Source organism: Podarcis raffonei, chromosome 6 (genome assembly GCF_027172205.1).
Source record: "Podarcis raffonei isolate rPodRaf1 chromosome 6, rPodRaf1.pri, whole genome shotgun sequence".
Classification (NCBI taxonomy): Eukaryota; Metazoa; Chordata; class Lepidosauria; order Squamata; family Lacertidae; genus Podarcis; species Podarcis raffonei.
This window is the reverse complement of record NC_070607.1, coordinates 96,749,807-96,775,306: the sequence shown is the minus strand read 5'-3', so window position 1 is coordinate 96,775,306 and position 25,500 is coordinate 96,749,807. Positions and strand designations below refer to the sequence as shown.

Sequence of the window (25,500 nt, the reverse complement as noted above, 5' to 3'; positions counted from 1 at the left end):
AGAAGGTCGGCAGTTCGAACGGGGTGAGCTCCCGTTGCTTGGTCCTTGCTCCTGCCAACCTAGCAGTTCGAAAGCACGTCAAAGTGCAAGTAGATAAATAGGTACCGCTCCGGTGGGAAGGTAAACTGTGTTTCTGTGCGCTGCTCTGGTTTGCCAGAAGCGACTTAGCCATGCCGGCCACATGACCCGGAAGCTGTACGCCGGCTCCCTCGGCCAGTAAAGCGAGATGAGCGCTGCTACCCCAGAGTCGGCCACGACTGGACCTAATGGTCAGGGGTCCCTTTACCTAACCTTTATGTATAAATACTATAAGCCATTTGCATAGCCCATCTTTTCTCCAGGTTGCTCAAAATGGCATCCCACCTTAAGTTCAAAACAGCCCTTTGAGGGAGGTTCAGCTGAGAGAGAAGGTGAGGGAATGGCTGGTTTTCGATCCTTGTAGCTGTGCACGGATTTGAACTCAGGTCCTGCTGGCATAAGGCCTGGACTGTCTCCTTCCAAGAGTTTAAAGGTCCTCGGCATTTGGGGGGAGAGTTTTCCTGCTCCACCTACCCCTGTGCCCTTTTCCTCATCCTCCCCTTTCCCAGCGCCTTTGCAGAGGAGCAAAACACTTTCCCCAAAAAACAAACAGACCAGCCAACGTCACACAGCTCCTCTGAACGGTGCCAGCACACTCAGACTTGGCTCGCTGGCCAGGACTGTCACATCCAACCTCTTTCAGACTCCCTTTCACTGACGCTGGCGAAAAGAAAGTCCCTCCCTCCCTCCCTCCCTCCCTCTGTCTGTCTCTTCTCAACCCCCACCATCAGATTCCAACTGAGGAAGGAAAGTGAGTCAGGGACCAGCCTGGCGTCGCTGGCTGCCTTTTCCAGCCAAAACAGGCTGACCAAGGGATAGACCCAGCCAGATGCCAAGTCTTCGGGTTGACCTCGTGGCAAGGAAGGGCCACCAAGAGGATGCTGGCGCTGCCCTGGGACAAACAATGACAATGACAGATGCTTCTGGGTGCCGGTGTTAAGAGGCGTTAAGAGCACTCTTGAAGATAGGGGGGCCTGGCCAGCGTAGTACAGCAGTAGTGGTGGTGGTTTGACTTCAGGAGAAACATAGAATTGTGAAATTTTGAGGTCTTAGATACATGTTAAATGTTCATAAGTGTACCAACCAAGCACATACATAGATCAGCACAGGAAGACCGACCTGAAACCAATTTTGATTCCCAAACTGAAATGTTTTCTCTGCAAGGTCAAAGGAAAGTGGAAAGGCCTCCCCATTGTCTTTTCCTTCACAAATCCTGTCTTAAGGGCACATTTAAGATATGAATAGGGTGTGAGCCTGTGACCTGGCTCAGGAACTAAGTACTTATCATTACAAAAAACTGGCCAGGTTCCCCAGGCAATCCAATCAAGTGACCATTAAACAGGTAACCTGGAAGACAGGAGGTAAACAAAGCACTCAGATTTCTGCTGTAGACCGCCCTTTCTGTGATGTAGGTATGATGTATCTGGGGGGTGGTCTTAGGTTACACCCCTTCTGTGATGTATGTATGATGTATGGAGGGGTGGTGTTGAGCTCCAGGGCAGGGAATTTAAAATGTCTATATAAAGGCAGGCACACCTTGGTTTGGGGTTTCTCCTCCCTCCTTCGTGTGGTGAGTGAGGACCCTGTTGCAACAGATCAATAAAGATCAGGCTTACTAGCTGCTTAGCTTCTCAATATTCTCTGGTTGGCCTCTGTTATTTTCTCCTACCAATAGGGAACCTACGTAAGGACTCTATATGGGCTCTTGGATACCCCATAAGGGAAGGGCACATTTTTGTTTATAACACTCTAAGGGTCCTCTAGTCCAACACCCTGCAATGCAGCAATCTCAATTCGAGTATCTCAGCTAACGTTTCCCATAGGCATCTGGTCAGCCCAGGGCTGGCCCAACCATGAAGTAAGGAAAGGCAACTGCCTCAGGCAGCAGGATCCAGAGGAGCAGCAGATCTCAAAGAAGATTTTGATTGCAGAGGAGGGCAGCCAAGATGATCCAGGTTGTGGAAACCAAGCCTTGTGAGGAACGGTTGAAGGAGCTGGGGATGTTTTGGAGACTGAGAGGAGATACGATAGCCATTTACAATTATCTCAAGGGCTGTCCCATGGAAGAGGGAACAAGCTTGCTTCCTCCTGCTCCGGAGGGTAGGACTCGAACCAGTGGCTTCAAGTTACAAGAAAGGAGATTCCGACTCGACATCTGGAAGAAGGTTTGGACAGCAAGAGCTGTCACACAAGCGGTGGTGGACTCTCCTTCCTTGGAGGTTTTTAAGCAGAGGTTGTGTGGCCATCTGCCATGGATGCTTGAGCTGAGATTCCTGCATTGCAGTGGGTTGGACTAGATGACCCGCAGGGTCCCTTCCAATTCTACAATACGATGACTCTCTTTGTTCCTGGTTTTAATGTTCACTCCCCACTTCCTCCCTGGCAAGGAGGCTGTCAGGAGTGTGTACAGGAGCCAGGCCCTGTGAACAGTAGGACTTTGCAGGACTGGGGCCTTCCTAAGTTTGTTCTGAAGAGGCAAGGCGCGGCCGCACAGGTGAGGCCGATTGGTAACTCACAGCACCTGGTGGCAAGAGCCGGGAAGGGATATAAGGTCAGCATTTCCCTTTGGCTCTTTGCCACAGCAACACGCTTCCTGCCTTGCTATGTTTGACTTCGTGACTCCTTGCTTCTTGATCCTCGGACCCCTCGCTTCTTGACTACTTGCTTCCTGACCCTCGGACCCCTGACTTCTTCACTCCCGGCTCTCTGACCCTCAGACTCTTGGCTCCTGACTCCTGCCTTCTGGACCCCCATTCCTGCTCCCACCCCGCCATCTTGCCCCCGGTCCCGACATCCCCTGCCAGGACTTTGATCACCCATGAACCAGACCGTGACAAGGGCAGATGCCATTTTGCAGTTCAGAAGCCAAAATGCCTTGGGCCAAACCGTGCGTTGGCCACTGCGAGAACCGGATGCTGGACTTGATGGGCCATTGGCCTGATCCTGCAGGCCCTTCTTCTGTCCTTATGACACCCAGGTAGTGTCGCAATGCCCCACAGCCTCCGGGAAGCGACGTGAGGTTGCTAAGCGAGAGGCTGGCCGGCGGCGTGCCTTGCCTCCTCCGCGGTGCCAGCGAGCTCCTTCCGCCTCTCCTTGAGCCGGGAGAGTTTCCTCCCAGACCGTTTCCTGCCGACAACCCCTGACCAGTCCCTCCCAGTGACCACCCCGCGGCCCTGGCTGGGAACCAGAGCAGCAGCATCTGGTTTGAGTTACCCCGAGAGCTGCTGACGTCTCCTTCCTGTCTGGTTCCCAGGAGTTTGGCTCTACCCGAAATTCGCCCACCTTCAGAGCTGGGCGTGGGGAGAGGAGGGGAGAGGCACAGCCTCAGAACCCAGCATCCATCCAGGCCGGGGGGAGAGAGATGGCGATGGAGCTGGCTGTCCCTGGCTGGTGTCCCTCTGTCCCTTTGCAGAGCTGACCACTCCTTGCGTTATTCTGGGCACGTATTGGGGTTTCTTTCGCTTGCCTCTGTCCCGGCTTGCTTCCCCACGGGAGCTTCCCGACCGGCTAGAAGAGGCTCTCGGTCATTGATTCACATTCCCTCAGACGTGCGGTAACGCTGGACTGCCAGGCTGGCTCCAGGCTATAAATGGCTCCAGGGTTGGTCGCGGTTGAGGCCAAGGGGGCCCTGGAAGATGAGGCAGAGGGCAGGCCCAGGGCACCGGACGGGATGCTGAAGCACAGCGAGAGAAGCAGAGCGGAGGGGAGACCTCAAAACTGCAAAGGACAGAGAGGGTTGAGAAGCGAGCTGCGGAAAAGACTTGAGGAAGCAAAAATGGAGACACTCTGTCTTGGTTAATTTGCTTGTTTTGCAGCACAATAACACCTTTAGTAAAAATTATTTCCAAAAACAAAACAGAGAGGGTCGAACATGTCCCTGCCCCACAAGATGCAAGACAACAACAACAGCAAAGCAACAACAAAACAACAACAACAACAACAATTTTATTTATATTCCCCCCCCTCCCGGTTCAAAAACAGCATAAAATACAGTACAGTGGTACCTCTGGATGAAAATGGTATCTGTTCCGGAGCCCTGTTTGCATCCAGAAGCGAACGCAACCAGCGTCCGTGCATGCATGGGTCGTGATTCGCTGCTTCCGCGCATGCGTGTGATGTCATTTTGACCGTCTGCGCATGCGTGAGCAGCGAAACCTGGAAGTAATGCGCTCCGTTACTTCTGGGTCGCTGCAGCGCACAACCCAAAAATACTATCCCAAAGCTACTTCAACCCAAGGTATGACTGTATAAAACGTGAATAACAATAAATTCAGAATTCAAAAATCAATTTAGGGGGGAAATCCATCCAATAAACATTAGATGATCACCAGGGCTAGCTGGCTAAATCAGTCCTACTTGGGCCAGCGAGGAGACCAGGGGAGAATTCGCTGTGGGATCCCAGAGCAGGTGATCTTCATAAAAAGGGGGGAAGGAGGGAAGGAAGGGGAATAAAAGATCAGGTGAAGTTCAAATTGAAAGGCAGGCGGAATAGCTCTGTCTTACAGGCCTGACGGAAGGAGGTTAAATCCTGCAGGGCCCTGGTCTCATGGGACAGCATTCCACCAGGTCGGAGCCATCACTGAGAAGGCCCTGGCCCTGGTGGAGGATAATATGACTTCCTTAGGGGCCGGGACCTCAAAACTATGATTATTCATGGACTTTAAGGTCCTCTGCGGGGCAGACCAGGAGAGGCGGTCCCATGATTACGAGATAGTGACAACATCTAAGCAAATCTGAGCTAGCTGGTCTCCCTTGTGAGGTGGTGCGCTCTCCTTCCTTGGAGGTTTTTAAGTAGAGGCTGAATAGGCATCTCTCATGGCTGCTTTAGCTGAGATTCCTGCATTGAAGGGGGTTGGACTAGATGACCCCGGGGTCCCTCTCTTCCACCTCTTTTTTTATTAGGTATTTTGTGTTCTCATGTTGTGTTTCTCTTCTAACTCTACGATTCTCTGATTTACGGTACTTAGAAGCTGAAGTGGAGAGACAGTGTTGCACAGCGGTGAGAGTGTTGGACTAGGACCTGGCAGACCAGGGTTCGAATCCCTCGCTCGGCCATGAAGCTCGCTCCGTGACCTTGAGCCGGTCCCTGCCTCTTTCAGCCTCCCCTGCCTCGCAGGGGTGTTGTGAGGCTTAAATGAGGATGGGGAGGACTGTGTACACCACCTTGAGCTCCCTGGGAGGAAAGCGTGGGATATAGTATAAATAAAACAGAGTCCTGCTGGGACAATTAAAAGCTCAAGATGTCCAGCCTCCTGTTCTCTTTTTTAATGACTCTAATAATAATTGTTATTAGTTTTCAATTACAATAGTCCCACAAGAGCCTCATTATAACAATGCCAAATTATAATACAATTACTAATACCAATCATTCAGATGCCAAATTATATAATTTAGGTGGCTCCTGCCATGTGCTAGAATTGATGGTTTACTTTATTTCTGCGTTAATTTCAGTTACACTCCAGTCAAAATAACAATCCCTTACACAACAACTGCAATATTAACAACTTCCGTTCGTATTAAGATTCAGGTAGGTAGCCGATTAGGTCTGATGCAGTAGAAATATATATATATTGTCCAGTAGCACCTTAGAAACCAACTTACGTTTGTTCTGGGTATAAGCTTTCGTGTGCATGCACACTTATTCAGATACATTGAAACAGAAGTCACCAGACACTTATATATAGTGGGAGGGTGGCGATGGGGTTTTTCTCAGAAGGGCAGTAGGAGATGGGCGATTGGCTCAATGGGTATGGATCACTGCAGATGGTGACAGCAGTCATGAAATTAAGACGCCTGCTTCTTGGGAGAAAAGCAATGACAAACCTAGACAACATCTTAAAAAGCAGAGACATCACCTTGCCAACAAATAGTTTTAAGGGGGGGAGGGACTCTGATTGGATCCAAAAGCTGACTGAATATGCAGAATTAGATGGTCCATCAGAAAAAATAACGAATAAATCAAAACAGGAATTTGTTTCAAAATGGGAGGTTTTCAAAGAATATTTGAAATATAAATATAGTAGTTTAAACTCAGTTGCAGCATTCAAGGAACTTCAGTAGTAGTTGAAAGGCAGATATAAGAATTAAGATATATTAAGAAAAAGTTTAATAATGATAAAAGTGTGTACTGGAAATAAGTTATACGAAATCGAAATATGTAATAGAGGGGAGGTTCGGTCTTTAGTGTTAAGACCAATTTATGTCTTATTGCTTGTTAAGAAAATTCAGCATCTATTGTTATTCCTGTGTGTAATTTGGTATTTGCGTTTTCTCTTTTTTCTTTTCTTGCTGTATCAATATACATATATAATTATTATTATTTTAAAGGGGGGAGGGGCTCTGTGGGTAGTTAGAAGACAAAGCCAGAGTTTAGGCTCGTAGAATTGTAGAACTAGAAGGAACCCTGAGGATCATCTAGTCCGACCCCCTACTGCACAGGAATATGCTGCTGCCCGTACAAGGATCGAACCCACAGCCTTGGCATCATGAGCACCACACTCTCACCAACTGAGTTGCAGTGATGTGAAGCAAGCTGGAGAGAGAGAGTCAGAGCAATGCTTGAGAGCAACGTTAGATTTCCATTTGAATCCAAGGCTGTGGCTACGGGAGAAACAGGTCCCTTTTGTGGGGGCGTGAATGCTGGTGAATCCATCGTAGGCTCAGGTTGTATAATGAACCATATATCATGAAGACACCACAGTTCCCGCAGTGCCTCAGCGCTAGGAAGTCTTGGAATCTTGCACCACTCGGAGTCTGAAGTGGCATGCAACAATATTCTTCCAATAAAAGGTTGCCAATACAACATACAGTCACTCTGTTGAAATCAGTATGATAAGAATTTTAAAGTCTTAGATATACAATAAATGTTCATAAATGTACCAACCAAGCACATACATAGATCAGCACAGGAAGACCGACCTGAAACCATTTTTGATTCCCAAACTGACCAAATGTTTTCTCTGCAAGGTCAAAGGAAAATGGAAAAGCCTCCCCATTGTCTTTTCCTTCACAAATCCTGTCTTAAGGGCACATTTAAGATATGAATAGGGTGTGAGCCTGTAACCTGGCTTAGGAACTAAGTATTTATCATTACAAAAGACTGGCCAGGCTCCCCAGGGTATCCAATCAAGTGAGCATTAACAGGTAACCTGTCAGGCGAGATAAACAACGCACTCAGATTTCTGCTGTAGACAGCCTTTTCTGTGATGTAGGTACGATGTATCTGGGGGTTGGTCTTAGGTTACACCCCTTCTGCGATGTATATATGATGTATGGAGGGGTGGTCTGGAGCTCCAGGACAGGCAATTTAAAATGTCTATATAAGGCACACTGTTGTTCTGGGTCCTCCACCTTCTCCTGCATGTGAGTGAGGACCCTGTCGCAACAGATCAATAAAGATCAGGCTTACTAGCTGCTTTGCTTCTCAATATTGTCTGGTTGGCCTCTGTTATTTTCTCCTACCAATAGGGAACCTATGTAAGGACTCTATATGGACTCTTGGACACCCCATAAGGGAAGAAGGGCAGATGTTTGTTTACAACATCAGCAATAGGGAGTGCTCCTTCTCTGAGCACCTGACAAACTGCAAAGGCAACAGACTGCCCAGTGGATATAGGGGTGTTCGGGAGAGAGAAAGGATCCATCAGCTCTTGCTGGCAGGGCAGGATCTGGCATTGAAGGAATGAGTTTCCCAAAGCCCAAAACTGACTGTGCAGGCAGTTTGAAACTGCACCAAAATCCCTATTTTTCCTTAGCTAAAATGCTTTAACTTGAGCTCTTGAGCCGAAACCCAGCTGTATAGAGCTGTGCTCGGAGCCCTCTCCTTTATCAGTTTGTGACGGCAAGTATGGCCTTCACTGTACCAGTAGAACAGAGAAGACACGTCTGTGCCTTATCTTACGTCCTGACCACAAAAAACGCACAGACCCAGTCTGGGAACAGCGCCAGTGTGTGTTCTCAGAGATGATGACCTCTTGCTCCACGATAAGAGTAGGAACAGGAAGATCCTTTTATGGTCAGAGGTACAGGAAGGAATACCCTTTTATGGTTAAGAATACCAGAGCAGGAACATATGTGATGTCAACCTGCATACATAGGCTGACGTGGTTGGATTCCTGAGGAAGGGGGGAGAGGGTGCCTGGAGGATATATATACTGCATGAAATTTCTCATTTCTTTGGACTTGCTGTGGACTGACCAAGCAAGTGCCTTCTGCTATCCGGAGAGCAGAATAAACTCTTTCTTTGAACCAACCTCGGTGTCATTTGACTTCCTTCCTCCTGTCCGGGAGCAACGCAGACCCAATCGGTGAACTCCAATAAGGCTACAGCATGACCCAGGAACAGAAAGAGTAGAATAAATGCACATATTATCCCCAATTCTTGCTGTCCACAGGCATGTTTTCAAAACCCACAAAGACCCTTTGTATGTGTTGCTTGCCTGCAAGTCATGAAGGCTCTGAAAAAGGTCATCCCTGAACACCAATTATTAGGAACTGGTCAATCTGCAAAACCACATCTGGAAAGTGATGGAGGTCGATTCTCTTCCCAAGGGAAGCAAAGCATCAATGAGAAGCTCTGTACGAAACTAATCTTGAGTGGAGAAGAATGGTCTTCCTTGAACCGGGAAAGGCTGGAAGGAAACGCTACCCAAGAGAGGCCAATGGAGAGAAAAGATCTCATCTCACCACAAAGTACACGTCTAGCTCATAGGACATCACTAAATGCCACTTCTCTTATAGAATCATAGAATGGAAGGGACCCGGGGTCATCTAGTCCAACCCCCTGAAATGCAGGAATCTCAGCTCAAGCATCCATGACAGATGGCCACCCAACTTCTGTTTTAAAACCTCCAAGGAAGGAGAGTCCATCACCTCTCGTAGGAGTCTGTTCCACTGCCAAACGGCTCTAACTCTCAAAAAAAATTCCGAATGTTTCATCGGAATCTCCTTTCCTACAATTTGAAGCCATGGGTTCGAGTCCTACCCTCCAGAGCTGGAGAAAACAAGCTTGCTCCCTCTTCCACATGACAGATATTTGATGATGGCTCTCGTTTCTCTTCTCAGCCTCTTTTCCACGGGACTGCCTCTCCTGGTATGCCCCGCGGAGGACCTTAAGGTCCACAAATAACAAAACTTTGGCAGTCCCGAGCCTAAAGGATGTTAGATTGGTCTCAACTAGGGCCAGGGCCTTTTCAGCACTGGCCCCGACGTGGTGGAACGCTCTGTCCCAAGAGACCAGGGCCCTGCGGGACTTGACATCTTTCCGCAGGGCCTGCAAGACAGAGCTGTTCTGCCTGGCCTTTGGTTTGGACTCGGTCTGACCCTTATATTTCCCTCCCCTTATGGTTTTGATTTATTGGCTACTTTTAAAATGAGGCTGCATTTTAAATTGCATTTTAGCCTGTATTTTAAATTGGGTTTTTGCCCCCACTTTCTTTTTCCCCTATTATGTTTTTACTGTGATTTTATTGGTGTTAGCCGCCCTGAGTTTCTACTGAAATGAGGCTGCATTTTAATGTTGTATTTTAATCTTGTTTTCAAGTTGTATTTTAATCAATTGTTTTTATACCTGGTGTTAGCTGCCCTGAGCCCGGTCTTGGCTGGGGAGGACGGGGTATTAATTATTATTATTATTATTATTATTATTATTATTATTATTATTATCCAGGCAAAACGTACCCGGTTCCTTCAACTGTTCCTCATCAGGCTTGGTTTCCAGACCCTGGACCATCTTGGTCACCCTCCTCTGCACATGTCCTGTGTTGAGCTCCTTCAGCAGACTCGGACAGGGCCATGTTGTGCAATCGCAGGCTTGTGAAACACCCTGGGCAACCTCTCCTGAATGCCATTCTGGGACGCTGCAGCCAGCTGGATGCCCTCTTGGGAAGGAGATTCTATATATAGAATCATCCGATCCCAGGGCAGTGAGAGCTAGGCAGGGGCTGGTCTGGCAAGCCTGCTGACCGGCAGCTCAGCAGAAGCCTGAGTGGAGGAGCTCAGCCTGCAGGGAGCTGAGGAGCTGGGCCAGTGTCACAGAATTGCAAAGTTGGAGGGAATCCCAAGCGGCATCTAGTCCAACCCTTGCATTGCAGGAATCTCAAATAAATCACCCCTGACAGATGGTGCGATAAGAATTTTAAGGTCTTAGATATATAATAAATGTACCAACCAAGCACGTACATAGACCAGCACAGGAAGACGGACCTGAAACCATTTTTGATTCCCAAACTGACCAAATGTTTTCTCTGCAAGGTCAAAGGAAAATGGAACCGCCTCCCCATTGTCTTTTCCTTCACAAATCCTGTCTTAAGGGTATGTCTGTCTGTGTTTGAATAGGGTGAGCCTGTGACCTGGGTGAGCCTGTAACCTGCCAGACAGGAGATAAACAACGCACTCAGATTTCTGCTGTAGACCGCCCTTTCTGTGATGTAGGTATGATGTGTCTGGGGGGTGGGCTTGGGTTACACCCCTTCTGTGATGTATGTATGATATATAAGGGCAGGCACACCTTTGTTCTGGGTTCCTCCTCCCTCCTGCGTGTGAGGGGAGCACCCTGTTGCAATAAAGATCAATAAAGATCAGGCTTCCTAGCTGCTTGGCTTCTCAATATTCTCTGGTTGGCCTCTGTTATTTTCTCCTACCAATAGGGAACCTACATAAGGATTCTAGATGGGCTCTTGGATACCCCATAAGGGGAAAAGGGCACATTTTGTTTACAACAATGGGCATCCAACCTCTGCTTAAAAGCCTCTGAGGAAGGGGAGCCCACCACTTCTAGTGGGAGACTGTTCCGCTGTCAAACAGTCAGCAACCAAAAAGGCACAATATTACTGGTCCCTCTGCACACCAAATGGGCAAGAAAAGGCAGTTCACCCACCTGGAGCACCCAGAATCAAGGGCCACGGCTCTCCTCTGCTCACCTGCACACCTGGAACCCAGGGCATAAGAACATAATAATAGTCTGCTGGATCACGCCAGTGGCTCATCCAGCCCAGCATCGTCTGCTCACAGCGGTTGACCAGATGCCTGCAGGAAACCAGAAAGCAGGATTCGAACTCAAGACCCCTCTCCCTTCTTGCAGTTTCCAGCAACTGGGAGTCAGAAGCATTGTGGTCTCCAACCGTTGAGTGGAAGGCATAGTCATCCCGGCTGGTCCTCTCTTCCACAGATTTGCCTAATCTTTTTTAAAGCCACCTTTTTTAAAAGCGGGTGGTGCTGTGGCCTAAACCACTGAACCTCTTGGGCTTGCTGATCAGAAGGTCGGTGGTTCGAATCCCCGTGACGGGGTGAGCTCCCGTTGCTCGGTCCCTGCTCCTGCCAACCTAGCAGTTCAAAAGCACGTCAAAGTGCAAGTAGATAAATAGGTACCACTCCAGTGGGAAGGTAAACGGCGTTTCCGTGCGCTGCTCTGGTTCGCCAGAAGCGGCTTAGTCATGCTGGCCACATGACCTGGAAGCTGTCTGTGGACAAACGTCGGCTCCCTCGGCCTATAGAGCGAGATGAGCGTGCAACCTCAGAGTCGTCCACAACTGTACTTAACGGTCAGGGGTCCTTTACCTTTACCTAGTGACCAAAAGTCCAGAGGTAGCATTATTATCAATTTACAATGGCGTGGGAGGTTCACAGACTATGGAGGACTTGCTCACAAATCTATTGACAGCTGCACAAATCATGATAGCCAGAAGTGGAAGGGGCAAGCGGAATATAAAATGGAAGAATGGTACAAGGAGGTGTGGGATATAGCTATTAACGATAAATTAGCGTGGGCCATTAAGGTAAGGGGGGCGGAATATGCAGGAGAGATGATTTTGAGGAGATATTGAGGGTGTTTGTAGAATTTGTGCTGTTAAAACGGAAAGGGGTCAAGCCATCACAAGAGGTGTTGAAATTTTGGGAGGTTGGATAGTTACAGTAGAATGGTCTCAGTGGCAGGGTGCACAATTTTATTCTTATTTATTTATGATTATTACTTTGTCAAAAAAAAAGAGCAGCCACCCAGGCCAGGGGTCAGCAAACTTTTTCAGCAGGGGGCCGGTTCACTGCCCCTCAGACCACGTGGGGGGCCGGACTAGATTTTTAGGGGGGGGGATGAATGAATTCCTATGCCCCACAAATAACCCAGATATGCATTTTAAATAAAAGGACACATTATACTCATGTAAAAACACTCAGATTCCCAGACTGTCCGCAGGCCGGATTGAGAAGGCGATTGGGCTGGATCCGGCCCCTGGGCCTTAGGTTGCCTACACATGACCTAGGTTGAAGGCCATCACTGCCTCTAGTGGGATAAAGTTGTGGAGTTTAACTGTGTGCTGTGCAAAGGAGTCCTTTCGTTTCTCTGCCCCGAATTTTCCAACATTTAGCTTCATTGGAAGAGTTCACAAGTTTTCACGTTGTGAGAGAAGGAGGAAGAATTTCTCAATGCCGTAATCTTATAAAACCCAATGCATAATTTTATAAGCTTGAGTCGTGCAACTTCTTACTCACCTTTTCAGCAATAAAAGAGTGTCCCCAGGGCCTTAAGACTGCACTGCCCCTTCCCCGTTGCTAGCACAGGACGTAGTAACCCAGAATTGTAAGGTTGGAAGGGACCCTGTGGGGTCATCTAGTCCAACCCTGCAGGTATCACCCTGCGGCACTCAGAAAAACACAGCCCTCCCCCCACGCTCCTTTGGAGGACGCAAGACAAAGGACTGGTACTTGAATCTGTACATTTATTTACATTCAGCCAGGAGTGGCAAAGGGTGGGGGCACATCAAGAGATCACTCAGCCAGACACAACGGGGGGCGGGGAGAGAAACTGCTTTTTTTTCCATGGGGAGGCACCGTGACAAACCCAAGCTGGAGACCTTCGTGGAACTGGGGGAAAGCTTAGTAAATCAGTAGACACAGGATCCGCCCTCCCGCAACTGTCAGAAAATACACGCAATCCCAACCACACACACCCTGCCTCCAGCCTCGGACCAAAGTGAAAATGGGCAGAAAAACACGTCATTCTCTCCCTTGCTAAATCAGTGGTTCCCAAAGTAGGAGGTAGTGCCCCTCTGCAAAGGACGCGGGTGGCGCTGTGGTCTAAACCACGGAGCCTCTTGGGCTTGCCGATCGGAAGGTCGGCGGTTCGAATCCCCGTAACGGGGTGAGCTCCCGTTGCTCTGTCCCTGCTCCAGCCGACCTAGCAGTTCGAAAGCACGCCAGCGCAAGTAGATAAACAGGTACCACTGTGGTGGGAAGGGAAACAGCGTTTCTGTGCACTCTGGCTTCCGTCACAGCATCCTGTTGTACCAGAAGTGGTTTAGTTCTGCTGGCCGCATGACCCGGAAAGCTGTCTGTGAACAAACGTTGGCTCCCTCAGTCTGAAAGCGAAATGAGCGTCGCAACCCCATAGTCGCCTCTGACTGGACTTAACCATCCAGGGGTCCTTTACCTGTTTTCTGGGGGGTGCTAAGAGGCAAAGGCAGCAGGCTGGCACTAGAGGTGTAAAAGTCCGTCAGACTTTGAGAAGAGATCAAGTTCATGAATTGTGTCGAATAAATTAAACTAAATCATTTTAACTGGATTGAAGCTAACTGCGGCTGCATGGAATTTTATGGTGTTCCTCTGTTCTGTTGTGGGTTTGTGCAGGCTGCTATTCTGAATGGCACTTTTTATAGGGCAGAGGAATGAGTTTAGGGAACCAAGGAGGAAGTGGCCTGGAAAGGTTCAGAAACAACCATCCCAAATCAGCATCCTGCGGAGAAGAGAGGGTCAGGATCCTTTGTTTATCTGGCAGAGAAGGTGTTGGACCTGATCCCAAGAGAGCTGCTCTTAACTCCCTGGTCAGCCAGATACGTCTTGGATTGCCAGCAGTGCAGAGGCCAAAATGAGGCACGAAGAGAGATGGATGGATCCCTTGGCGATACGCACAAGAGTAGGGAGTGTGTGACTGGGATTGCATCACGCTCCAAGTGTATCCCTGCTCCCTGTGATGGCCTGGGACTCGGGCTCAGACTCAGAACCAGAGGAGTCTCAGTCTGCACCGGATCCTCTGCCTCAGACGGCATCTGGACCAAGTCTGGGGCCTGATTCTGAAGAGCCCCAGTCTGCACAGGTTCCCCTGCAACAAGCACCAGCTGGGCCGAGTCAGGGGCCTGAGCCTGCCCTGGCTCCAGTTGCGGGGATGACCTCGTCGCCTTCAGCTGGGCCATCACTTACAGCTGCTCCACTACCAGTTGGGTCAGGGGAGGCTGAGGCGGCCTCTGGGTCTAGTAACCCACCGACGTTTCCCGAGCTGCAGAGACTCAGGTCTGAGAGAAGGAGAGACCTGAGTACTCACAGGAGGAGTGCTCACCTTCGGACAAGACAGGGAGGTGAGTCACCGGGGGATCAGGACCGGCCGTTACCCCAACAGAGCTAAAAGGCTGTCGGACCCTGGCCCAGGTTGCAAGAGCAACATTGCTGCTTGCTGGAAGCTGCCTGTTACCTTGTGCCTGACCTAGCCTGGTTTCCTGCCTTGACCCTGTTGGACTGACTCCTCATGGAATCTTTGGATTTGGGACCGGACCTGGACCGTGTTGCTCGGGTTAACCTCCCGGCCCAGCATAGTTGGGGAAACTTGTCCAATCTCAGACTTTGTCTTCTATATCAGCCTTCTCTCAACTCAAGATTCCATGGCAGATGGGCATCCAATCTCTGCTTAAAAACCTCCCAGGAACCAGGGTCCACCCCCTTCCATCACATCGGAAAATATGATGTTGCATGATTCCAAGTCAGACTCACGGGTCCATTCAGCTGAGCATTGCTTACACTGACTTGCAGCAGCCCTCCAAGGGCTTCAGGTGGGGCGTTTTCCCAGCCCTACCTGAAGATGCCAGGATTTGAACCTGGGACCGGTGTTCTGCCACTGGGCTACTGCCCTTCCAACACCATCCCTGGCCAGCAGACATGCTGGGTGATCTTGTTGGGAATTGTAGTCCAGAACATCTGGCAAGCGCCAAGTTGGGGCAGCCTGTACATGTTACCAGGAGATGGGAGGGACTCCGGGTTTCTCATTTCGGTGGCAGTCCACATGTCCCCTTGTACCGGTTCCTTCTGGCCTCAGCTTGCCCATCAGGAAAATGGGCTCACGAGTGACCTACCTGGCTCTGCTGTGGGAAAGGCACATGCAGTGAGGATTCCCAAAGCACACCAAGTGCTGCAGGAACTAAAAGCCACAATCAAACTCTTGTTAACACCCCTGCTTCCTCCACACCCTTCCACGGAGCTACGTTTCCCCGGGTTATTCTGGGTCATTAACCTAAGGGGGAGTTGGAGGGAAGTTTAAATAAAAGAGGTTTTGCAAAAACACACTCAGCGTTGGCCTGCAGTTCCATTTGAGGCCAGTTTCCCGGGATCTACAGGGGAGTGACCCTGGGCGAATGGAGGAGATCTCCGATGTGCGCACAAACACTCAACAGGCACACTTGGAGCACTCCTCTCTGTTGGTGGCCAGCTCTGAAGCAGCCCTTTCAGATGGGCGAGGAGGCGGCCGTGGCCAGGCCAGCCCAGCCCAGATGGTCTTCATTAGTCCATCTCCTTCCCCTCGTCCTCTGGGGGGGAAGGATGCAAGAGCCTTGCTTTCCCCTCTCCCTTCCACCTCTCCCATTCCCCTTCCAGACCCTTCGGCAGCGCAGGAGGGCAAAGAGGTTAGCACAAAGTGGTTTGCACAATGCTGTCTTCTTATTCTCCTCCTCCTCCTCCTCCGGACCAGCTGCCCATCTGGGGATGTTCCTCCTGGAATGCCGGCTGTTCGCTTCCTGCCCGCCCAGAGCCTAGAGGATCTCCGAGTGCGCAGGCCGGAAAAGGCAGTTTCCTGTCCACATTATCAGCTTCCCACAGCCGTCCCTGGCGCAGTGGGGTTCAAGTCCTTGGGGTTGTTTTTGGTGTGTGGTTTTTTTGCTGGGGGGGATCTGCAAGGCTGCCCTTGTGGGGATGAGGCATTGCTTGCGCTAGACCGTCACGCAGCCTTTCTCAACCTGTGGGTCCCCAGATGTTGTTGAACTACAACTCCCATCATCCCTAGCTAGCAAGGCCAGAGCTCAGGGACGACGTGAGTTGTAGTCCAACAGCATCTGGGGACCTGAGGATGAGAAACACTGTGAACCTCAGCTAACTCCAAGCTGTCAACTTTTCCCTTTTTTAAAGGGAAATTCCCTTATTCTGAATAGGATTCCTCACAAGAAAAGGGGAAAGTTGACAGCTATGCTCCAAAAGCACGCAGGGGGACAAGGCCTTCCTAAGCAGGGTCGTGAGGTGCAACTTCTGTGCAAAAAGTCAGAGCAGAGACGTCTCGGGGGTGCCAAGGCAGCAAGCGGTTTGTGGGTGGCGCAAGCAGATTGGAAGCCGAGAAGCCGTTCTGCAGAAGGAGACGGGCACAGGGTTGGCAGCCTGGCAAAATCCTTATAGCAAAGATTTGGGAGCCGTCTTTCTCAGTCAAGGGTGTGGGGGCGATCCAACACGCCCTGTATGCACAATCTTGGGGGCTTGGGAAGGTGCTCTCCCCAGCACTGTGGGGCAAGATTTTGGCTCGCTGGGGAAGGTTACAGAACCAGTCTGGGCGGCTGGGGAGAGGATGGGCACAGCGGGGAGACTGCAGTTCAGCCAAGCCGCAGCCATCCCAGAAACCAGTTCCCTTAAAGTTTGCACGGTGGAATCAGAGGCAAAAAACAAGGCATAGCAAAGGTAAGGAGATAGAGTTGGCTGCAGTGGTTTCGGAAGGTCCCTTGAAAGCAGCAAACGGTCAGACGTATGTCGGGCGAGGTCCTTAGCAGCAGTCCAAGAGCAGGAAGCTGGGTTTGTGTGGAGCGTGGAGTCCAAGAGGCAGCAGAATAGCCACTAAACAGGAGGACGGTGCTCAGGTCAGACAATACGGAGAGGTAGGGAAGACTGGCTTAGTGGCAACTGCGCAGGAATATGGGGATGCTATCGGAGAGAGCAAATATCCTACACATGGAGGGAGCTTCCCTGCTAAAAAGTTCCAGGCCAGCGTCCACCGGCATCTTGCTCCCAGCTCTCTGGGACGGAGCCAGCCTTGGGGCAGGCCCCGATCCTCTTGCCCAAGCAAGTCCCTGAGACGTGGGGCACCAGGAGCGCAACGCAGTTCAAGCTTCCCGTTGGGAGTTCCCCCTGCCCCCTTTCCGTCCACGTGTCGCTCGATTCTGCCCGCTTCCAGCCCCACCGCTCAGACGCCCATCGCGGTCAGAGATCCCGCGCTGGTGATCTTCTTGAACCGGTTCGCAGCACAGACGCCGATGAAGTTTTTCTGTGCGGTTGGAAAAGAAAACGCACACAAGAGTGAAAAAAAGGGGGGAATAGCATCAAGGCTAGGAAGCTCACACCGCAGGGTCAAATTATAATAAATTAAAAATTAAAATTAAATTAAAACAATGCAAATCAAGTATGCAAATCAAGGTTGTGCTTCTAACTTCTGTTGCAGAATTTCTTCTGTTCCCTATGAGGAAGGGGAAATGGTCTGTGGGAGCCCTGGGTAAGATTCTGGGTTTACTGTGGTGGACATGTAAAATAGTAATTCTGGGGAATGATATATAACGAATTGAAAAAAATGTTCAATTTAGCCTTTATCAAAAAACCAGAAGCTTTTCTATTGGGAATAACAGGGGATGAAATACCAAAGTACTTAAAAAGAATGCTTTTTGCCCAGAAGTGGAAGGAAGAGAGAGTCCCGACCAAGGGTGGATAGCCAAGATGATGGACTATGTTGAAATGGCGAAGTTGACTGTGGAGATCAGAAACCAAGCTGATAAATTTTCTTAGCAAAATGTGGGAGAAATGTATAGATTACCTTAAAGAACACCATAGATATTAAAAAAATTAACAGGATTGTTATAACCCTTCTGATGTAATAAGACTAAAGTTTAAAAAAGGATATAAAATGATTTTGAAAAAATGTAATTTGATGCAACAGATAAAAAAAAACAACAGATAAAAATTGGAAACCAGGGGAGGATGGGGGGGAAGTCCGGAGATTCAAGTAATCTCACCTGTGCAAAAACGGAAAATGATTTAAATGTATAAGAATATTGTTTTTAAAAAGGGGGGGGGATTTTTTTTTTAAAAAAATGGGTTCACTGAGCACCGATCATGGTTTGTTTCCAGGGAGGTTAGATGATGTTCATCCAGGAAGAAATATACAAACTATTTGAAGAGCAACTGTAATCAACAAATTATGCTAGTAGGACCACAGGAAGTTTTGTAAGGAGAAATGTATGAAGCATTGCAAAGTGGAGAAAGAATAGAGATATTAGTTATGAATTAAATGTAATTGTGGAAGTAAGAAATGTATATTTAGTGAATAGATTGGGAAATTTTCAGATGTGATTGATGGAAGTCAAAAAAATGGTATAAGATATGAAAGCATGTTTAATTACTGCTGAAAATGATATGTTGAAAAACTAATTTTATATACAGTGGTGCCCCGCAAGACGAATGTCTCGCAAGACGGAAAACCCGCTAGACGAAAGTTTTTGAGTTGCTTCGCAAGACGATTTTCCCTATGGGCTTGCTTCGCAAGACGAAACGTCTTGCTAGTCTTGCGATTTCCCCCCGCTTTCCCCCCCTTTTTCTAAGCCGCTAAGCCGCTAATAGCCTTTTAGCAGCTAAGCTGCTAAGCCTTTAATAGCCACTAAGCCGCTAAGCCGCTAATAGGGCTGCTTCGCAAGACGAAAAAACCGCTAGACAAAGAGAATCGCGGAACAGATTCTTTTCGTCTTGCGAGGCACCACTGTATATATATAAAATGATGTTCATCAAAGCAACTGCATTTCCCTTCCTCCTTCCTGCCTGCAAAAAGTCTTATCTTTTGGGGGGGAAGCAGGTTTGTTGTGCAAGGCCTCCCACTCAACTAGACTTGCACGACCTGAATTCCGCTGGCGTGCGATTGAACCCCACCCCAAAACAGTGGGTGGCCCACCAGCAACCACTGCGCTACCTCCCAGTCTGAGCCCATACCTTGTGGGATGACTCACAGGGGAGTGGGAAAATGGACCAAAACCGCCGTCCCCCCCTTTCCGGATACGGTGAGCTCCTTCCCACGACTGGCTGCCCCTTTCCTTTGTGAGGAAGCTCAGGACAGAAATTTACCGTATTTTTCGCTCCATAAGATGCACTTTTTTCCTCCTATAAAGTACCGTATTTTTCGCACCATAGGACGCACTTTTTCCCCTCCAAAAATGAAGGGGAAATGTGTGTGCGTCCTATGGGGCGAATGCAGGCTTTCGCTGAAGCCTGGAGAGCGAGAGGCATCGGTGCGCACCGACCCCTCTCGCTCTCCAGGCTTCAGGAAGCTATCCGCAAGCCTTGCAAGCCCGGCGGGAGTTCCCGCGGGCTCACAAGGCTTGCGGGCAGCAGCCTGCAGCCCCGGCGAGTGTCCGCAAGCCTTGCGCGCCCGGCGGGAGCGCGCGAGGCTTGGCGCGGCAACCTGTCGCCCGAAGCACGGGGAGCCCTCCGGAGGGCTCCCCGTGCTTCGGGCGAGTGTCTGCAAGCCTTGTGCGCCCAGCGGGAGGTCCCGACGGGCGCGCAAGGCTTGGGGCGGCAGCCTGTCGCCCGAAGCACAGGGAGCCCTCCGGAGGGCTCTCCGTGCTTCGGGCGAGTGTCTGCAAGCCTTGCGCGCCCGGCGGGAGGTCCCGACGGGCGCGCAAGGCTTGGGGCGGCAGCCTGTCACCTGAAGCACGGGAAGCCCTCCGGAGGGTGCCCAGTGCTTCGGGCAGGTGTGCGCAAGGCTTGGGGCGGCAGCCGCGGCTGGTGGGGGGGAATAATTTTTTTTTATTCATTCCCCCCCCAAAAAAACGAGGTGCGTCCTATGGGCCGGTGCGCCCTATAGAACGAAAAATACGGTAAAGGGAAATGTGAGTGCGTCTTATGGGGTGAATGGCGCTGCGCAGAGAGGTAGAGGTCCACAGCGCCCCTTCTGCGAAGCGGGAGGAAGAACAGAGCCCCTTCTGTTCCTCCTCCCGCTTCGCTGAAGGGGCGCTGCGCAGAGAGGGAGAACTGCGCAGCGCCCCTTCAGCAACGTGCCTGTCCTGGCTTCTGCCTTAGGCAGCCTCTTCGGGCAGGGGGAGCATTCATCCTGCTGCTGAAGAAGAATTGAGTTTGGATTTGATATCCCGCTTTATCACTACCCGAAGGAGTCTCAAAGCGGCTAACATTCTCCTTTTCCCTTTCCTCCCCCACAACAAACACTCTGTGAGGTGAGTGGGGCTGAGAGACTTCAGAGAAGTGTGACTGGCCCAAGGTCACCCAGCAGCTGCATGTAGAGGAGCAGGGAAGCGAACCCGGTTCACCAGATTACGAGACTACCGCTCTTAACCACTGCACCACACTGGCTCTCGAAGAGGCTTGGCGCAGTCATCCCAGAAGCCAGAACAGCCACATGGTATCCCAGAAGCCAGATCCCTCTTGCTGTTCTGGCTTCTGGGATTCAAAATATTTTTTTTTCTTGTTTTCCTCCCCCCAAAACTAGGTGCATCTTATTGTCTGGTGCTTCCTATAGAGTGAAAAATACTGTAATAAAGAAGCAAATACCTTCCATCGCCTCTTCATCACGTATTTTCGGAGCAGAACCTGGGATTTCAGCCGCCGGTTGACCCGCTTGGCTTTCTCTCCCAAGTTGTTGAGCCAGGGGTGTTGCAGGCACTGGGCGGCACTCAGGCGTCCGCTGGGGAGGGGGACGAGAGGCAAAGATTATCGGGGGGGTCACCACCTGCAGCTGCTGTATCCCAGAGCCCCTACCCCCCCATCCTGCAACGTACCAAACCCTGCAATAAATAGAAAGCGCATCAAACAGAGTCTGCGTTCCAACCTGCCCTGCAGAATTCGCACTCAGCTTCCGCTGCTGGTTGGGGAGGAAGTTGTCGATGGCACAGTCACTGCCCAATTGGTGCCACACACAGCCAGTTACTGCAGCTCCCCCCCCATAAAAACATAGGGTGTTTTTATCCTGCTGTGTTATTATTGGTTGTTGTTTTTTAACTTTTTAAACAAATACAAATAAATATAGACAACCAAAATGTCAAAAGAAAAATCCTTAATAATAATAATAATAATAATAATAATAATAATAATGGAAAAGGCTAAAAAAACTACAAAAAATATCAAAGTACATGGCATAGAACAAAAGAAAAAAGGAAAGGAGAAGGAGAAGGAAGGAAGAAAAAAGGGAAAGAAAAAGAAGAGGGGGAAAAGGGGAAATGAGCCAAAACACAAGAAGGCTCATCTATTGTACGCTTCCGTCAAGGTCACAACAGATCATTATTCTTATCGATTCTCTCTATCTGTATTCCATAGAATCCTTCATCTTGGTATCGGGGAACATTTCCCTATGTGGTATCATTCTAAACATAGCCAGGTCTTTATTTATGAACCCTTATCCTCTAGATAATTATTTAAACACCCCCATTCTTCTTTCACCGTCTTTTTAAGTTTATCTCTTATTGCATCTGTCAGCTTCCGAGCTCCAAGTACTCGGACAATTTGACCACCCATTCATCTTTAGTGGGTGCATTCTTATCTTTCCAGTGTGTTGTTATTGTTTTATGGACATGGCCCACTTCAAATACGCGATTTGGATATCTCACGTATCACAACTTTCTGGAGCGTGGTGATAGCAACCTACATTGGCTCCCAGTACGTTTCGGAGCACAATTCAAATTGTTGGTGCTGACCTTTAAAGCCCTAAACGGCCTTGTCCCAGTACACCTGAAGGAACTCCAGCCCGGACTCTGAGGTCCAGCACCAAGGGCCTTCTGGTGGTTCCCTCACTGTGAGAAGTGAGGTTACAGGGATGCAGGCAGAGGGCCTTCTCAGTGGTGGCGCCCGCCCTGTGGAACGCCTTCCCACCAGATGTCAAGGAGAACAAAAACTACCAGACTTTTAGAAGACATCTGAAGGCAGCCCTGTTTAGGGAAGCTTTTAATGTTTGATATATTACTGTATTTTCATATTTGGTTGGAAGCCGCACAGAGATGGGTGGGGTATAAATAATAAATTAAATTAAATTTTAAAAATATAGAAATTAAGAAATTCATTATAAGCGATAGAGAACAGAAGATCATCAGAGGTGTTGATGGAAGTCTAAAAATATTGTATAAGATGAGAAGTTATGTTGTATGACTGTTGGAACTGATATGTTAAAAAATCAATAAAAATGTAATTTTTTAAAAAAAGCCATTGGCCTGATCCAGCAACCAGCTCTTTTTAGGTCCTTATGGATGTCCACAACTTCTAGTGTCATGCGAGTAAGGAGAAAAAGTCTCTCTACCCCCTTTCTCAGTACCCTACTTCCTTTAAGAAACCTCTATCGCCTCCCCTCTTTTCCAGAAACCTCCTCTGTCATCACAGCAGAAGCCAGATTCGCTTCTTCAACCGGGATAGCTCAGTCTGTGGAGCAGGAGACTCTCAGGGTTGTGGGTTCAAGTCTCACACTGGGCGAAAAGGGGGTTGGACTAGATGACCCCTGTGGTCCCTTCCAGCTCTATGCTTCCATGATTCTAAAGAGCCTGTGCAATTTTCTACTGGTCTCCCTCCAGCTAGAAAATGTTAAAGGGTGCGGTGCCTCTCCATTTGCTCTCTGGCAGACCTGGAGGTTAACCGGTTCCCACACAGAAAAGAGCAAAGCTTTCCCCCCCCCCTTTTGCCCCAAATGGTCCCAGACCTTTTGTTCTTGATAATCAAGTTGGAGACAAAGTCCTTGGCTTCTTCGGAGATGCCCTCAAAAGCTTCCTCATCAAAATACCAGTTGGCTGCCAGGACGTTGTTGAGGGTTTCCGTGTCGTTGTCGCCCAGGAAAGGGGAGAGTCCGCTCAGCCTGAGAACAGGGTGGGGAGACGAGGAGAGAGAGCGTCAATCAAGGCTCGTTAGTGAAGGAAAACTCTCCTGGGGCTCAGAAATTTGGCGAAAGGAAGCGACTCCGGGGCCAGGAGCCTGGCTGCTCCAGAACACGCCGTGGCTACGTCAGAGCACAAAAAATCGGCTCGCTGGGCCCATTTCAACCTCTCTCCACCGCAATCGACGCTGTGGGTGTTTTGCTGCAGTTCTGTTTCTGCCAAATACATTGCTGCTGCTGCCCCAGACGTCAGGACCGCAACCGACAGATTCAAATTACAGCGGCACCTCTGGTTGCCAACGGGATCCGTTCCGGAGGCCCGTTCGCAACCTGAAAAGAACGCAACCCATGTCTCGGCGTCTCCATGGGTCGCGATTCGCCGCTTCTGCGCATGCACGTGGCGTCATTTTGCGTGTCTGTGCATACGTGAGCGGCGAGACCTGGAAGGAACCCGTTCTGTTACTTTGGGGTCGCCGCAGGACGCAACCTGAAAACATTCAACCTGAAGCAAACGTTACAAGAGGTATGACTGTAGAAGAAAGGAGATTTCAACTAAACATCGGGAAGAACTTTCTGACAGCAAGAGCTGTTTGGCAGAGGAGGTTGTGGAATCTCCTGCCTTGGAGGTTTCTGAGCAAAGTTTGGAGGGCCGACTGTCAGTGATGCTTTGATTCCTGCATTGCATGGGGTTGGGCTAGATGACCCTCAGGGTCCCTCCATTCTGGCTCTTTGTTTTGCTATGTACAGTGGTACCTCGGGTTAAGTTCTGGAGGTCCGTCCTTAACCTGAAACTGTTCTTAACCTGAAGCACCACTTTAGCTAATGGGGCCTCCTGCTGCCACTGCGCCGCCGGAGCACAATTTCTGTTCTCATCCTGAAGCAAAGTTCTTAACCCGAGGTACTATTTCTGGGTTAGCGGAGTCTGTAACCTGAAGCGTATGTAACCTGAAGCATCTGTAACCTGAGGTACCACTGTTCTTCCGGGTTTGCTGCCGACGTTCCACGAAATGGATGCTAAACGGGGCAGACTCATAACGAGGTACTACTGTTATCTGACTTTTAAAAGACATCTGAAGGCAGCCCTGTTCAGGGAAGTTTTTAATGTTTGATGTCTTATCATGTTTTTAATATTCTATTGTGAGCCACCCAGAGTGGCTGGAGAAACCCAGCCAGATGGGCAGGGTACAAATAATAAATTATTATTATTATTAAAGTGCCTGATTCCAAAGGCACCCCTTCCCCTCAACTCACAGCATGTAGGTGATCACCCCCATGCTCCACATATCCGTTGTGTAGGAGACTTGTTCGTAGCTCACTACCTCTGGAGACAGGAACTCGGGGGTGCCAAAGTTCACTTTCAGCTTCTCTCTGGGGTTGTACCTGGAAGGTGAGAGAGAGAGAGAAGAATCTAGCACCATCAATTCACACAAACGCCTGGCCCATACACCCTCCAGGAAGGTGGGCACCAGGAGCCTGCTCCCTTCGGAAAGGACTTTGTCCTGTGCCCTCCCCTCGCCCAGTGCCCAGAAGAGGCACACAGCAGGGTCAGGAGTGTGGAAAGGGGGCTGCTGCAGGCTGGCGATGCTCTGGGTCCCCAAACTAAGGCCTGTGGGCCGGATAAGGCCCGAGGGACTCATTTATCCAGCCTGCGGCGACCCCTGCCGCCCACTGCCGTCGCCCGCTCTTACCAGCACTGCGCTGCGCAGCTGCCCACTTCCGGGTCAGAGGAGCACCGGAAATAGCTTGTGCACATGCCGCAAGCATTATGTGCGCATGCGCTGGCATTATGTGCGCATGCGCAAGCACTATTTGCGCATGCACGAGTGTTATTAGCACATGTGCAAGCGTTATTTGTGCATGCTCAAGCATTATTTGCACATGCGCAAGCGTTATTTCCGGTGCACATCCGGGTCAGAGGAGGCCCCTGCACGTGCGCACAAGCTATTTCCGGTGCTCCTCCGACCCGGAAGTGTGCCGGAAATAGTGTGTGCGCACACGTATGGGCATGCGCTCCCTTGCCCTCCTGCCCCCCGCGCGATCGGTGCTGGAGACACCGGCCCGAGGCGCGGTAAGTTTGCTGACCCCTGCCCTGGGCATTACCTTCGGGCGAGTCCAAAATCAATTATCTTCACCATGTGGCCGGTCGAGGTCACGCACAGGATGTTCTCCGGCTGCGGAGGGAGAGAAAAGAGAACACCCCCCACCCCAAAACACCACCTCCGGTTAGTGACTTTGTGGGGAACCTGCAAATGATCCCCTTGAAATCTGGAAAGGTTTGGGGAAGATGGCAGGAGGGTCTCTCTGCCCCACAGAGAGGAACTAGATATCTTGTGTCTGGCGCAGCAGAGGAACTGGGCAGACCCACAGCGATTTGATGCCCATCTGTTTTTTTGGCAGTGGTTACCAAAGTTGGTAGGGACGCTGTGGTCTAAACCACAGAGCCTAGGGCTTGCCGATCAGAAGGCCGGCAGTTCGAATCCCCACGACGGGGTGAGCTCCTGTTGCTCGGTCCCTGCTCCTGCCCACCTAGCAGGTCAAAAGCACGTCAAAGTGCAAGTAGATAAATAGGT

General features: G+C 49.9%; 1 protein-coding gene across 2 annotated transcripts in view; it reads right to left on the bottom strand.

Annotated features, from left to right (window-relative positions):
- Positions 1-16,879: 16,879 nt before the first annotated feature.
- The window catches only part of MYLK2 (myosin light chain kinase 2), a 42,630-nt gene continuing 34,009 nt past the window's right edge, over positions 16,880-25,500 (bottom strand). For both annotated transcript variants that reach the window (XM_053394677.1, XM_053394676.1), the window contains exons 8-12: positions 25,031-25,101; positions 24,182-24,310; positions 22,760-22,912; positions 20,632-20,764; positions 16,880-17,353 (exon numbers count right to left, since the gene is read on the bottom strand). In XM_053394677.1, coding sequence (XP_053250652.1) covers positions 17,273-17,353; positions 20,632-20,764; positions 22,760-22,912; positions 24,182-24,310; positions 25,031-25,101 — 567 coding nt within the window. In that variant the 3' untranslated portion in view covers positions 16,880-17,272. The remainder of the gene's footprint in view (positions 17,354-20,631; positions 20,765-22,759; positions 22,913-24,181; positions 24,311-25,030; positions 25,102-25,500) is intronic.